Source organism: Balearica regulorum, chromosome 23 (genome assembly GCF_011004875.1).
Source record: "Balearica regulorum gibbericeps isolate bBalReg1 chromosome 23, bBalReg1.pri, whole genome shotgun sequence".
Classification (NCBI taxonomy): Eukaryota; Metazoa; Chordata; class Aves; order Gruiformes; family Gruidae; genus Balearica; species Balearica regulorum.
The window spans coordinates 4,755,658-4,769,588 of record NC_046206.1 but is presented as its reverse complement, the minus strand read 5'-3'; the positions used below and the strand labels follow the sequence as shown (position 1 = coordinate 4,769,588).

The following is a 13,931-nucleotide window of genomic DNA, read 5'->3' as shown; positions in this document are numbered from 1 at the left end:
TTTTTTATGGTATTAAGACATTTTTCTTTAGTGCCATGCTGTGCAGCCCTCCAAACATACTCAAGGACTTTGTCCTTTGTTATGTTTATAAATTATTGGTCTTAATCTTTAAGCTATGTCACTGTGCTGGTGGAGGACCCATGTAGCGTAAAAATTAACTAGCTTTATTTTCTCTTATTTCCCTGATGTCGGTACTAAAATAACATGGGAAGTTTTGTACCTGTGGGAAGCTAACTGTGATCCGCTTTGCAGCGAGCAGGCTGGATGTGTATATACATCCAAATTTTCTTGTTCTAGACAGAAGCTTAGTGATACCTTTCTGCAGAGAAACATCCCTCTGAAATACATGGAACTGCACTGGATCCTGTAGTAAACATCCTCAAGGAGGATGTACCTGTTTTGTCCTTCAAGAGGTAAATCGCAGATTTTTCCACTATTAAAAATCGAGTAGCTGGAATCGATTCTAAAAGGCTTTATTTAAAAATAAGCAAAAACAGTGTGTCAGAATAAGGGATGTGTAGCTGCGAATCACGTGCGGGCATGTTCTCATTGCTGCGATTGAGCAAGTAAACTTGAGAATTACGCTGGTTTAGGAGGAGGCATCAGCGGGCTGGGTAGAAGCTGTGCTGCTGTCAGTTTCTTAATGTGGCTTTTCCTCTTCCAGGCTCAAGACAAAATCAAATTCCTCTGCATTGAAAAGGTAAGGAAGAAAAAGCCGTAAGTGGAACTTCCAGATTCTCTGAGCGAGGGCTGCCTCTCAGAGGGAATGGCACCAAGAACCCAGAGAAGAAGGTTCTTACCTTGTGTCAGTGGTTGGATGGAAAGACGTTGTCTTGTGAAGAGCATCATGTTCTTTAGGGGGCCTCCATCTGCTTTATGTGCCAGGTGGTGAGCCTTGATTTCAGAAAGGGGGATGAAACGTTTTGTCATCCGCACAAACTGGACATCCACCTGGGAAGTGATGGGCAGCAAAGGAGCATGGTTGGAGAAGGATATAGGCTCCAGATGTCACATAAGATCTTTGCGGGGGGATAAAGATTTTAAACTGAAGCAAATGACTGATGTGTACTATCTTAGAATGGTATGGAAGCTTTTTCTTGCACAAGGCTAAAAGAACTTTCAGATACTTCTGGCAGGTGATTTATTTATGTGAATTCTAGCACTGTGCACCAGCAATGTACATGCACGTTGTCACAGACAATACAAAATTAAGATGTGGGATGCGGCCAGCCTGGGAACAGTCACTTCCCTATAATTTAGCACGCCTCAGAACTACAGCTTTGTTTGCTGTAGACTGAGAATGCTACTTAAAGATGTTCATTCTCTTTCCTAACCCAGAATTCTGCCATGCATGGAGGTCAGTTCTGCATCCAGGTAAAATTTGATAATTTAGGGAGATACATTTTGGTAGCCTTCTGGAAGAGATAGGGAAAAAGGCAGAGAAAACAATCTGGATTGGATTTTCGCTTGAGAGAGAAAAAGGTAGCTAGGCCAGGACAGAAGCTTAAGAAGATATGCAGTATGATGCAAATACTGCTTGCAAACAGGGCTTGAAGCAGCTGTATTTAGTTTACTACATTACCATGGACCACTTGGGGTTCTCTTTTCTGCTGGAGGAATCATAATGAGGATCCTTCTGATCAAACTGTGTGTGATCAGGGTATGCCTCCTTTACGATCTGAAGCAGAAGGGGAGAAGAATGCGAGACAAGTTCCCATTAGTTAAAAACTGTTGTCAGCAAAGGGTATGAAATGCCCTTGAGCAAGCTGTGACTAGACATGAGGAATAATCCTGGTGCAAAAATCAGCCTTGCTTTCCCTGAACTCCATTCTAATGGTGAGATACATTTCCTTTCTTTACATTTCTTGGGTTGAAGCACTGCAGAACAGTACGGCTGTGAAGGAAGCATCATCACCTCTTTGGAGAGCAATGTGGAAGGAGCACATGCAACAGAGGAAAACTGGGTAGATGATGATAGTCTTTGTGAAGAGTTGTCCTCTTAAAGAAAAAGCTTTTCTGTGCCTGAGGTTTTATACTACTGCCTTGCAGGCTCAGCTGACTAGAATGTAGTGAATCAGATTTTAATCAGGGTGTGGAACAACACTTGGCTGAAAGCAGTCTGAAATGTCAGCAGGGTAACAGCAGTTTGGTTCCATTTCTCTGGGGAAAGATGCCTGAGTCAGCCCTGGCATGACAGGTACCGTTGAGCCTAAGTGCCCTAGGCTCATTCATGGCTCTAATTAGACAACTTCTGCACTCCTTTGGTGCTGAGACAGAAGTAGGGCTAATGAGCTGTTTGATAACCCACTGCTTAATACCTTCCCCCTCTCTCCTTGTAACACAGAACAGAAAGAGACACTCACCTTGACAATGGCAACAATGCCAGGCTCTTTACAGTTACTGTGGTAGAAGAAGGCCTGCTGCCCAAGTTTCATGGCCCTCAGGAAATTCCTTGCCTGTCGGATGAAAACAAGAGACTTAGAGCTCTCAGGGTTTCATTATAAGCAGTTAGGAAGGAGAACTAATGACGAGAGAGGTATATGTGCTTCAGAGATAGTCGGGTAAGGTTTCCTACAGTTGTCCAGATGTTTTATGCTGCAATGAAATGAAGCAAAAACAAGGCTAAAGAACAAGATCCTGTTGGTTAGAAAGTTATGTGGGAATTTAACAGGTCAGTCACCCTCGTTCAGAGAAGGAAGACGATTTAAGTTAGCTGTCAGCAAACAAGCAGCAGAGCGGATCATGTATAGGGGGAAGCACATGTGGTAGGGAGATCATATATAGTAGGGAAAGCACATGTGGATTTCTTTTGCACAGAGGCCTGGAACAAAAGGTGTACACTGACAAGGCACAGTATTTGGGTAAGTACAGACAGACTTGCTAGAAGGTGTCAAGAAAAAGAAAGGCTTGTCTAAGCTAAAATCCAGGCTAAAGAAAAACTGGATGATTTGACAGAATATTACCCAGCCTGAATCTACCTTTGACCTAGAGGCAATTAAGCAGGAGTTTTGAATCCTGACAAAATACAGCTGTAAAAGCAGGCAGAGTGCCTCAAAAGGAAATCCTTCAGGCAAAGGGAACCAGTTATCTGTGGGGAGAGCCGCTTTTTTCCTACTGCTATTTCAGTGATTCCATCTTTGCCACGTGCTCCTTACCTGGTAGTTTCTTACTCCGTCCCAAAAGGTTGTCTGATTGGGCTGAGCTTTCAAGTCGTCAATGCTGAACTGCCAAGTGGAATGAAAATACAAGTAAGTTCAGGAGGAACTCTGATCTCTATTGCCTCATTGTCACATTGTGCCTAAACATTTATTCCTAGTAGCTCCTTCAATTATAGTACAAACTTGAGACAATTTTTTTTGGTTCCTACAGGGGCTAAAGAAAAGCCTTCACAAAGGAGGAACACTGCAGCAGTGTAAAGGTAGAGTCTGAATTAGATGCTGCCCCTGCTATCAACAACTAAGCATCCTCAGGAGCCGACTTCCTCTTATTACAGGTATTAAACCCCAAGGCTGTCACCCTGGAAAAGAACAACATTATGTCTTTATTTCCAGGATGACAAATGGTTTTTGAGAAGACATAATCGTGTTAATATTGCAAACAATCTGAATTGTCTGATCCTGTAACTGAGCATTCAGGCTCTAATGCTCTGGATAGTACTGAAACTGCTTCTGTACTTTGCTGAGTAAGGATGGGTGTCTGTGCTTACTTTCACATCCACTCCCTTCTCGAGCCTGCTCTCTGGCTCTGATTTCAGAAGCCAGTGACAATACGTTATCTTGCTTTCCTCCCCACCGGAGTCGGATTCTTTTGTTTTCTTCCAGTTCTTCCATCCTGACTTGGAACTCCCAGCTGGAGGTTTTGTGGACTTCTCTTCTTCCTCCTTATCCGGAGTCTTCTCCTCAGTTTTGGCAATTTTAGCATCAGGCTCTTTTTTATCTTAAAAGAAACAATAAAAAGCCATTCAGATAAAACACATTTCGTTTCCAACACAGACTGGTGCTGAAACATTTTTAGCTGTCTAAGCTGGTTTCACGTACTGGCATTTGACTGCAGCAGAAGTTTGGTGCACCCCAGATGCTATGGGTAAGATAGTAACATTATGCACCAGTGTTTCTGAGTATTTCTAGTTTGCATCTGAAATAAGGAGATATTTTTGTGTGTGGTGTGCACAAATGTAGTTTAATAGACATAGTTAATTATAAAAAAAGCCAGGATAGACCATGTTGCTCACATAAAGCTGTTTTGTTTTTTTTTAATTAATTGCTGAGAAATCAGCTGCAGGCAACAAAGTTGGTTTAGGTGAGTCTGGTGAATTAACAGGAAAATTCAGCAGCAAACTAAAGTATTTAAATTTCTGCAGTAGCTGAAAACCTTAGATTAAGCCTCCACTGTGCTACCTGTTCAGAGGGTGTCTATATCCCGGGTTGTCCAGGACCCAGCCAGGAAAAAAAACAATTAAGTGATTAAAGGGTAAGAAGGTGGTGGTTTGCTGGGGTCAATTAAGCTGGTGAGTCGCATGGATGAGGCTAACTGTATAATTTTTTCATCTCACACCTTAAATACCACATAATGTTGCCTCAAGTGCAAACTTTTTGCTTTGTGGGTTTTTTTGCAGATGGTACCATATCAGCTTCCTCCTACTGGGTATACTTTGACTGTGTAGGATCTGAAAACTCTTCATAAGTGGGCATGAGTTACATTTCTTAACCACCTTGTGCTGAGAATACATCACTGTCCCTATTGTATAGGTAGCAGACTTGTCTCAGTCACACATGGATGCTCAGCCCATTTTTACAGAGGAAATGCTGTCTGTAAGACATGTGGCTTTGAAAGACAGACAGTTAAGATGACTGTCTGTAGTTTCACTATAGCTTGGAACCTCAAGTGAGAGATGCTAAATTAGTCAGGATGTCAGCACAGACCTGCTACTGCTCCTTTGTCTCTCTTTCTGCTTGGCCAAGGCATCTCTGGTCTCTTTCAATTATTGTCTCTTCACTGAGAAGCACCTGCTGAAGGAGAGGAGGAGGAGGAATTACTGCTTATTCAGGCAAGCTGAAAAAAGTGGAGATGTCCGAGACAGACAACAGTAAAAGCTGTACAGTAAGTGGAGAGTAAATAAATTTCCTTCCTTGAGCTCAGCCATTTCCTCTATCAGTGCAAATGCTGGCACTGATTGTGGACCACACCCTTGGCGCACTGGAGGCAGGCAGGCCTTCCCCAGCACTGCTCTGATGGACGTTAGCAGAAGGGCTGCTTTTCCCCACAGCTGTTGGAGAAAAGTCCCGAAGGTGCTTGGCCTAAGCGTGGCCCCTCTCTGCCATGCAAGAGGAACTGTGTTTTTTGGAAAAGGGAGAACAGCTTGCTTCCCAGAGCTCAGTGCGGCCCTGCACCAGGGGTGCCTGGCTCAGCTTGTTGCACACAGAGATTATGCGTGCAAAGTCCCCTCAGGAAAGGGAGCAAGCTGGCTGGTCCAACCCCTGTCCCCTTCTGCCAGCAGCCTGTTAGAAGTTGTTTGGCTCTGAGCTGGCCTCCTTCTGCCAGAGCGGGTGGCATCAACTTTTCCACCTTCTATGCCAAGCTTCTCCCCTCCCTACCTCCCACCCGGCCCAGGCTCCCCCTCACCGGCTCCGACCGCAGCAGCCCCTCTCGCCTCAGACTGGGGAGAAGGATGCTCTCTCCTCGGCGCAGGAGAAGGAAACACACCGTCCCCCGCCCCGAGTGGAGTCGGAAGTGGGTGACCGTTATGCAAAAAAATAAGGCATGGCCTGTAGGCTTGCCTCCTTCCCCGCAGCCACCGCGCGAGCGGGAGGCGCCGAGGGCAGGACTACAGCTCCCAGCCTGCCCCGGCAGCCGGGGGTGCTGCCTCCCGCGGACGACGGCTCCCGGCCGGCCGGCCCCCGCCATGGCTTTGCGAGGAGGCCCCCGCGTCGCGGCCCGGTTGCTGCTGCTGCCGCCGCCGCGGCGGTGCCCGGCGACGGGGCGGCGGGGGATCGCCTCCTGCATTGACCGTAAGGCTCCGCGGTGCCCGGCTCCTGCCCGCGGGCCGAGCCGGGGCCCAGCCGGCCGCAGGGATCCCGGTCCCCGCGATCGCTGCCTGAGGGAGGGAGGCGGTCTCGGGTGGAGGTTGAGAGCAGGTCGGTGTCCTGGGGCCTCCTGTTCCCGCCGGGAGGGAGACGTCCCCGCTCCTGCAGGGAGACGTGGGCTCCGGCCGGCCCGAGGCCCAGCAGAGCGGGACAGTGGCCACCTGCGACAAAAAAAAGCTTTCCCCTTCCCGGTACCTTTGCTAGATCTTCACGGTTTTTCAAGCTTGACTGTGAATCAAAGAATATCTTAAAAGGACTGGGTAAAACACTGCGAGAGGCTCATTGGTGAGGCTGGTTGGGCTGTCTGTACCCATTTGTAAGTCTGGGTTATCCCCTGATTGAAGGCATCTTCTGATCGCTGAAGATAGTCTCTGGTTACAGAATGACAGCTGTCTGAGCCAGACTCCTCCTACAGGATTCCCAAACGCTTCCCAGATGAATTGCTTCCATGTTTAAATGTAGCCACGTTTAGGATTGAAACAGCAGCGTCCCTATGAATTTTAGGAGAGAAACTAACAAAACACTGTTGGATCTATGTGCAAATGAAGCAGGAGTCTTCAAATGCAGGGCGTAACGAAAATTTTAGATGTTGTTTCCAAAGGGCATCTTCATTCATTGCTCGCTTCCTAGCGTCACTTCTTTGAAGTCCCAGGACTGTGTCCTTGTATTTCTGCAGCACAGAGTGACAGCTGCCGTGGACTGTGCTGTCCGTGTCCTGGTGTTTTTAGTGTTGCGTAGACAGACGTAGCTGGGACCTTGGGTTTGGTTTGTCCTAAGAAAGCCCCTTCCCAAAGCCTGCTGCCCTCTGTCAGCACGGTTCATGCTGGTCCCGAGGAACAGAGAAATGGTTTCTGCAGCAGAGCCCCTGAACTGTTTCTGTGAGTTAAGGGACACTTTGAAATTGTTTGGGGTATAGAAGAGGTGGTAGTGCTTGCTTTCCCACAACAATCGCATATTCTGATCTCTTCCTGCTTTTCTAGTATCTGCCGGCCTGACTGAGGAGCAGAAGGAATTCCAAAAAGTTGCCCTTGATTTTGCTACCAAGGAGATGGCTCCTCACATGGCTGAGTGGGATGAAAAGGTATGGCAGCCTCTGGAGGGTTGTACTGCTCACTTTTTCCTCCCTTAGGATGTTATGATCCTTGGGTCTCATCAGAAGGGTTCCTGCAATAGCTTCTCAGTGCTGTAATGTCATCTGTGGAGATTTTCTTTGAAGCTGCTGCTGTAACTGGGGTGGGAAGCCATCAGAGATACCTTGAAGCTTTCCTAGCCAGGCTATTCAGTCATCTGAAAACTTGAATTTACTCCTGAAGATGGTACATATCTGTCTAGGTAGCCACCTCTTCGTTAACTTAAACTCTGTAGGACTTTGGATGGACTTGGGAGCCAAGGTGTACCAAAAGAGATTGAATACTGAGATTGAATTGATCATGAATACTCACTTGCGATGCCTCTGCCTGTCCCAATAGGAAATATTCCCTGTGGAAACAATGCGGAAGGCAGCCCAGCTAGGATTCGGTGGGATCTACGTGAAACCAGACGTCGGTGGCTCTGGATTGTCACGACTTGATACCTCCGTAATCTTTGAAGCTTTATCAACAGGATGTACCAGCACCACTGCTTATATGAGCATCCACAAGTGAGTGTGTCTGCCGAGCGGCGGATGGCGGTGTCAGCCTGGCTGAGAAACAGTCATTCTGTGGGCTCTAGATCCAGCTGGAGACAGATCTCTTGGTGCTGCTTATTATTTAAAGTTGGGACCCCAAGTAGACACGTCCCTGTGAGGATCTCTGGGTGGCCGTAAACAAATAGGCTGCAAAATTGAGATGCCACCAAGAAGTAATTTTAGCTTTGTGGCATGCAAGATGGGATTGAGTTCTGGATTTTGTTCCCTGCTCTTCTACTTAGGCTTGTCTATAGATAGTAACCCGCCTGGAAAAAGCCTTTGTGCTTGGGTCGTACTGTAACGTAGCCCAGAGGCACCAGCTGATACCGGTGCCCTATCCTGCATGTACAGGCGTGTTCAGTGACGTGCTCACTTTGCGAAAGATGGAGTGATGATGCCTCCTTCTTCCAGGTGCAGTTTTCCAAAGAGACAGTAGGGCTTAGCGCTAAGAGGAACACCGAGGCTGTTAAATAGGAACCTGCTGCTCCACAAGGCAGCAAGTCAGTGGTGAATGGAAGGTGACGTCCATCCTCCTGGCTTCTGTGGCACCTAATTTTGCTCCCTCTCAGTGTGCATGGGGGCAGGTGGAAGGAGGGCTGCCTCCAGGGCTGTGTTCACGTACTGTAATCCATCCTGCTCCTTCTTTCCTTCTTTCCTGCTCCAGCATGTGTGTTTGGATGATCGACACCTTTGGCAATGAGGAACAGAGGCGCAGGTTCTGCCCGTCGCTCTGTAGCATGGAAAAATTTGCTTCTTACTGCCTGACTGAGCCAGGTTAGCATCCTCAACCAAGAAATATTCTCCCTTCCCATACTCCTAACATAGTTTAACTGGATGTGAACATTGCACGGAGCTGGAGCTGAAAAGTTTCTTTTCATGTTCATTTGGGCAATCACTGGGAAATTTGGAAGGGACAGATGATGCTTGCTGAGATGCTCATGGTACAAACCCAAGTGTCGTTGGTTACGATCCCTAATTCCTGTGAGACACTGCAGGGTGTGGACCTGCTGCTTCACCGGCTGCTTCCTTCCCTCTCCTACAGGAAGTGGAAGTGATGCGGCTTCCCTGCTGACCTCAGCTCAGAGGAAAGGGGACACCTATGTCCTGAATGGCTCCAAGGTATCTCTTTGCTCCTCGTAAAGCTGCTGGATGGCACTGCATGCACAAGGGGGCCCGGGTCTCACCATCCTTACCATTTCCTACTGTCTCCTCATCTCTGTGTATTCTCCCAAGGTAGGCTGTGCTCTGCAGAGCATTCACCAGAGCTTAGTACAGTTGGGTCCCTAAATACCTTCTGGCCTTGGGGTCTTTGCCCCTCCATCTTTGTACCCCAGTTGCTGCAGGCTCAGGGTTAGCACACAAAAGCCACCCCTATCTTCTTGTGCCCCTCTGCAGGCCTTCATCAGTGGGGGAGGCGACACCGATGTATACGTGGTCATGTGTCGCACAGGAGGCCCAGGCCCCAAGGGCATCTCCTGCCTGGTGCTGGAGAAGGGGACGCCGGGGCTCAGCTTTGGCAAGAAAGAGAGGAAGGTAAGAGGCTTGTTTTTTGCTTGCTGTGTGCTTGAGGGAAGTGCAGGACAGAGATGAGCTTAGTGCAAAGCATTAGGGATCTCTTCTTGGATGGGACTGGACTCCTAGCCCGGTGTATTTTTTCCAAGTCAAGTCCAGCTTCGGTTAAGTTTGCCCAATACGTGTCCCTCTGGTAAGTGAAGGATTTTAATCTCAGGAACATCTCGTTGGATCTGTGCCTCTTCCCAAATACACGCATTCCAGTTTCCAAACCTGGTACGCTGAGGCCAAACCACATAGACCACAGGCACTCTGTGGCAGCTTGGCAATGAGACCGAGGGGTTGAGAGCAGGCTGGGCAGTTCTCTGCTGGGAGCTGGAGGTGTGCTGCTCCTCAGGCAGTCTGGAAAGTGCTCTGTTTTTTCCCAGGTAGGCTGGAATTCCCAGCCAACTCGGGCTGTGATCTTTGAGGACTGCGTTGTTCCTGTTGGCAACCGGCTAGGAGCTGAAGGACAGGGCTTCAGCATTGCCATGAAGGGACTGAATGGAGGCAGGATAAATATTGGTAAGAAAGAGAGCTGAGAGCAAAGGGAGGAGGGCAGGATTGTCTTGTTGCCTATCTGCATTAGCTTCATATTCACTCTGTGTCCTTGGCTTCTCCCACCAGCTTCTTGTTCATTAGGAGCAGCTCATGCCTCTGTTCTTCTGGCTCAGGAACACCTCACTGTCCGCAAACAGTTTGGGGAACCCTTAGCAAACAATCAGGTAACGTCTCCATCAGATCTGCACTCCCAGAGCTGTTTCTGATCCTGGCTGAACAAGCAGCCAGAGGTCCCATCACTCACTTCACAGGGTCTTCCCTAGAGAAGTCAGGAACGTGCTGTTCCTGAGTAAGAAAGCGTGTCAGGCCTGAGAGCTGCCTGAAGGTAGTGGGGATGTTGTTCAGAACCCAAGCCCCTTCAAAAAAGCTGACCTAATTTTTCCTCTTGGGCTGTCTGCTGGCAGTACCTGCAGTTCAGGCTGGCGGAGATGGCGACGCGCCTGGTGGCAGCACGACTCATGGTTCGAAATGCTGCGCGGGCACTGCAGGAGGGACGGGAGGACGCAGCTGTGCTGTGCTCCATGGCCAAGCTCTTTGCTACTGACGAGTGCTTTGCGGTACGTTACTCAAACCTCAGTTGGCATCGTAACCGGGAGCTTGGAGACCACTCTTGGTTCCCAGGATGTCAGAAAGAAGTTTGACACAGTAGGGACCCAGACCCAAGCACGTTCATTGAACCAGAAACCTCATTTCAGGACGAGGATGTTTTACGGGACAGAATTCTGCACCCTGTGGAGGCTGCAGCGTTAGCCTCTCCACAGTTCAGGCCTCCTGGCCTCTAGTGCTTTCTACACTACTTTCTAGGGGACCAAGCAGGGATACAGGACAGGGAGTAGAGCAGTTTTATTTTCAAAGGATAATACGTGTGTTGCAGGCTGATCGGTCCTAGGTAGCAAGTGGTCTTTCCTAGACCACTGAAAAATAAAATGTTATCACAAAATGTCCCTGAAAAAAGAAAGCAAGAAGGGAGAAAAAGAAAGGAAAAGGAAATCTGCACCTTGACACTTCCTAGATCAGTGTCATTTAGAAGCTACCATATTTTCTCAGCACTCCGCATTTTTGCTATTTATTATGTTTTATGTCCCAAGTCGACAGATAATGACACATGGAATCATGATTCCATAGAAACCAGAGCCCTGAACAGATTCCTCGGCTGATTGACCACTAGATGGTGATCTGGCGTTTTGCTTTTTGCATCAGTAGCACCGTAGAAATGCAGCAAAAATTGCCTTAGCTAAATCAAGCGTTTCCTGGGTATTTCTAGGCTATCGTGTTCATATAAATGCACCATTAACGTGAAACAGCACGTAGGTAATATGACAGCACTGAGAGCACCTTGCCATCACACCACACTTTGTTAAGAAACAAGATTAGGTGATCAGAAATAAAAAATGAGCCCAGGTTCCTGGGTTCTTACCGAGCTTCTGTCACTGACTTGTCCTCAACACCACGCAAGTGACTTCACCAGTGATGCTGTCTTCTTAGATCTGTAACCAGGCTCTACAGATGCACGGGGGCTATGGCTACCTGAAGGACTATGCCGTGCAGCAGTTTGTGCGAGACATCAGAGTCCACCAGATCCTGGAAGGTAAAAGACAGCTCTTAGTACCGGTGACTTGGCAGTGAAGGCAGGAGAGAACAGGCCCTCCAGAGGCTCCCACCTTCCCACATGACTCTGATTCTTGGGTTACAGAATCCCATTTTGCTCTAAGCATGAGGTGTCCCTGATGTCATGTGTGTGAATCCCCTGGCCAAGAGCCCTTGGAGCAGTTACTGTGTATTTTAAGAGTCTTACAGCAGGGGAGGAAATCTAGTTGTCATGTTAGCAGTGCCTCTGTCCATTTTCATCCCATTACTCCTACAGACACGTGCTGACACTCCCCAACGATTCCTTTCCTGTGATTCCGGTCTATCTTCACTCTGACATTGTCTCTCTAACAGGGTCTGGCCTTTTCTAATCTCAATTTGGCCTCCTAACCATTTTGTTTTCCCTCCTTTTAAATCCCTTTACCTACCACCACACCAGGGTACCTGATAAGGGACACACTCTTTCCAATACTGAGTAGGTCCACAGTCTTTCTATGTGTTGTACATGTGTTAAATAGTAAAGCAGAGAACTCGGATGTTGATATATATCAAGTTGTGCTTGATGCCTGGTGCCTGCATCTTCTCAATGCCCAAATAAAAAGAAGCACCAGCATCTACCACTCTGAAGCCTTTCCTGAGCAATGTGCTGGCACTTAGCAGTTGTATTTTGGCCCAACGCCTCCTACATGCCACCTTAATTGGTGGGAAGAGCTTTTCTGTGCTGTAAACTGCAGCTCAGGGAAGAATTCTCTTTGCCTTCATTGGGGGCAGAACTGGACCATCTCCTAACTGTCTGTCTTTTGCATACTCATCCTGCTGCAGGTACCAACGAGGTGATGCGGATGATTGTGGCCAGGAATCTGCTACAGGGCTGAAGTCAGGAGCTAATCTCCAGCCTTAAATTACATTGTCTGTTACAGCTTGATCTGTTTCCCTCCCCTGTTCACCAGTTCTCTCCCTGGGAGTGGAGAGGGGGATACCCCAGTGGAAACAGTCTTTCTGTCTTATATTGACTGGGAGCACAGCTGGATTCCACCCCCATCCTGCCACAGCTGCACTCTGTGCCTGGCAGAGCTTCTGTTACGAGGCTAGTATTGTGCAGCCTGAAGATATAAATCACGGTTGTGAATACGAGCCTCTTGTCTCCACATCTTGATCATGGGCTGCTTGCCACCCATCCTTCTTGGAAAGAAACACTAGACCTGTTGGTCACCTCTGCTGAGTCAGGACTGAAACGGGAATTTCCGGCAGAGGTGCAGCCTAATCCCTTAGGACTTTTCCTCTATCAGTGAAACCTTTAGTTCAAGGGAACGAGTTGCTCTTATAAACCTGTCCTCCCGGGTGTCTGTTGTACAAGTTAGCCACAAATACTGCAGCTCTAACCCCTTGCAGAGTGCAATGGCTTTTTAACTGAGGAGCAGGATGCCTCTCTTTTATCTAGAAGCACTCATCTTTCTCTCACCAGTACACCCTTCCTAATGTACAGAATGCTTGTTGTTCTCTGTATTCCTGCCACATACTGGTGCTTTCTCAATCTCAAAGAACAGTAGAGAGGTACAAATCAAAAACCACGGTCCTGCACAGGAACATTTACTTCTCTTGCCTCAAATCGGTACTCCCTGCTGTGTACAATGTAGGGGGAGTAAAAGCAATGGTAAATTAAACTGTTTTTCCCCTCAGATTTGGAATCAATAAAGCAATGATGCCAACTTTACTGAGAGCATCGTAATTTGTGGTGATTTTCTTCTGTGGTATTTCAGGTATTTAACCAGAGATAACAAGCACTTTTTGAAGTGAGGGGTTGGAAAAAAGTTCAGATTCTGTGGGGTTTAGTTACAGTGTCTTTGTTAACCTCTGCAGATGAACCAGCTCCTCTTTCCTCTCGGGGAAGGGAGATACAGAGTATTACCAGCAGATTGTGGTGGTTTTCGGTCTCGGACTTTGCTACACGGCAAGAGGCTATTGCTAACAGGGCCTCAGGTCCCCTCCCTCGGTTTCCTGCACGCCTTGCAAAGGGAATTTCTCTCGCAGGGCGGCGAGGGCAGTTTGCAGCTCGAGCACCCACGCCTCAGCCAGAAACAGCCGCCTGCCCGCGGCGGGGGCCCGGCCCGGCCCGGTGAGACCCTCTCCCCGAGCAGGAAAGCCACCCCCGTGGCGGTGTGGCCCGGCCCGCGGGGCTCGGAGCTGCCTCCCCCCCTCCCCGGGGTGCCCGCGGCGGGGCAGGGGCGGGGGGCGGCCTGAGGGGACAGGCCCGCGGCGGTGACTGCTGCAGCGCGCCAGGCCGTTACCTCAGCGTAACGGCCGTCCTACAGCGGGGAGGGGGGGAGTGTCTCCGCGCTGCGCCCGGCCGGTCCTAGGGCCGCTCCGTCGCCGAAGGGGGGTGTCGGTGGGGTCGGCACCACCCCCGTACCTGCTGCCGGGCGGGCCCCGCCGAGCCCCGTCCCCTCATGACTGGCACAAGAGCCGCCAGTCCGCAGCGCCGC

General features: G+C 48.8%; 2 protein-coding genes across 5 annotated transcripts; one reads left to right on the top strand and one right to left on the bottom strand.

The window, feature by feature from the left end:
* Positions 1–457: 457 nt before the first annotated feature.
* THYN1 (thymocyte nuclear protein 1) lies at positions 458–11,418 on the bottom strand. 4 transcript variants are annotated; one of them, XM_075774471.1, is made up of 8 exons: positions 11,279–11,418; positions 4,923–5,009; positions 3,707–3,936; positions 3,156–3,224; positions 2,364–2,456; positions 1,583–1,678; positions 801–951; positions 458–687 (listed from the first exon to the last, which is right to left on the bottom strand). In XM_075774471.1, exons 2-8 carry the CDS (start codon positions 4,963–4,965, stop codon positions 641–643), a joined length of 729 nt encoding a protein of 242 aa, XP_075630586.1. In that variant the 5' UTR covers positions 4,966–5,009; positions 11,279–11,418; the 3' UTR covers positions 458–640. The 4 variants fall into 4 exon arrangements, with proteins under 4 accessions (XP_075630586.1, XP_075630587.1, XP_075630585.1 ...); XM_075774472.1 differs by lacking the exon at positions 11,279–11,418 and adding an exon at positions 6,279–6,430; XM_075774470.1 differs by lacking the exon at positions 11,279–11,418 and adding an exon at positions 5,623–5,823 and having other exon boundaries at positions 4,923–5,006.
* ACAD8 (acyl-CoA dehydrogenase family member 8) lies at positions 5,827–13,162 on the top strand. Its single transcript, XM_075774456.1, has 11 exons — positions 5,827–6,008; positions 7,064–7,164; positions 7,553–7,722; positions 8,414–8,523; positions 8,792–8,868; positions 9,145–9,282; positions 9,690–9,825; positions 9,928–10,025; positions 10,266–10,418; positions 11,347–11,449; positions 12,271–13,162. Exons 1-11 carry the CDS (start codon positions 5,903–5,905, stop codon positions 12,321–12,323), a joined length of 1,245 nt encoding a protein of 414 aa, XP_075630571.1. The 5' UTR covers positions 5,827–5,902; the 3' UTR covers positions 12,324–13,162.
* Positions 13,163–13,931: the final 769 nt, after the last annotated feature.

Bases quoted from the DNA above. Each gene is read 5' to 3' on its own strand.
- ACAD8 (XM_075774456.1), top strand. From the start codon at position 5,903: ATGGCTTTGCGAGGAGGCCCCCGCGTCGCGGCCCGGTTGCTGCTGCTG. The intron at 8,524-8,791 runs GTTAGCATCCTC...CCTCTCCTACAG, and splicing joins TTACTGCCTGACTGAGCCAG to GAAGTGGAAGTGATGCGGCT. The intron at 8,869-9,144 runs GTATCTCTTTGC...GCCCCTCTGCAG, and splicing joins ATGTCCTGAATGGCTCCAAG to GCCTTCATCAGTGGGGGAGG.
- THYN1 (XM_075774471.1), bottom strand. From the start codon at position 4,965: ATGCCTTGGCCAAGCAGAAAGAGAGACAAAGGAGCAGTAGCAG. The intron at 3,937-4,922 runs GTCTGTGCTGAC...GTTTCTTTTAAG, and splicing joins AGACAAAGGAGCAGTAGCAG to ATAAAAAAGAGCCTGATGCT. The intron at 952-1,582 runs GTAATGTAGTAA...ATCACTTCCCAG, and splicing joins AGAACCCCAAGTGGTCCATG to GTGGATGTCCAGTTTGTGCG.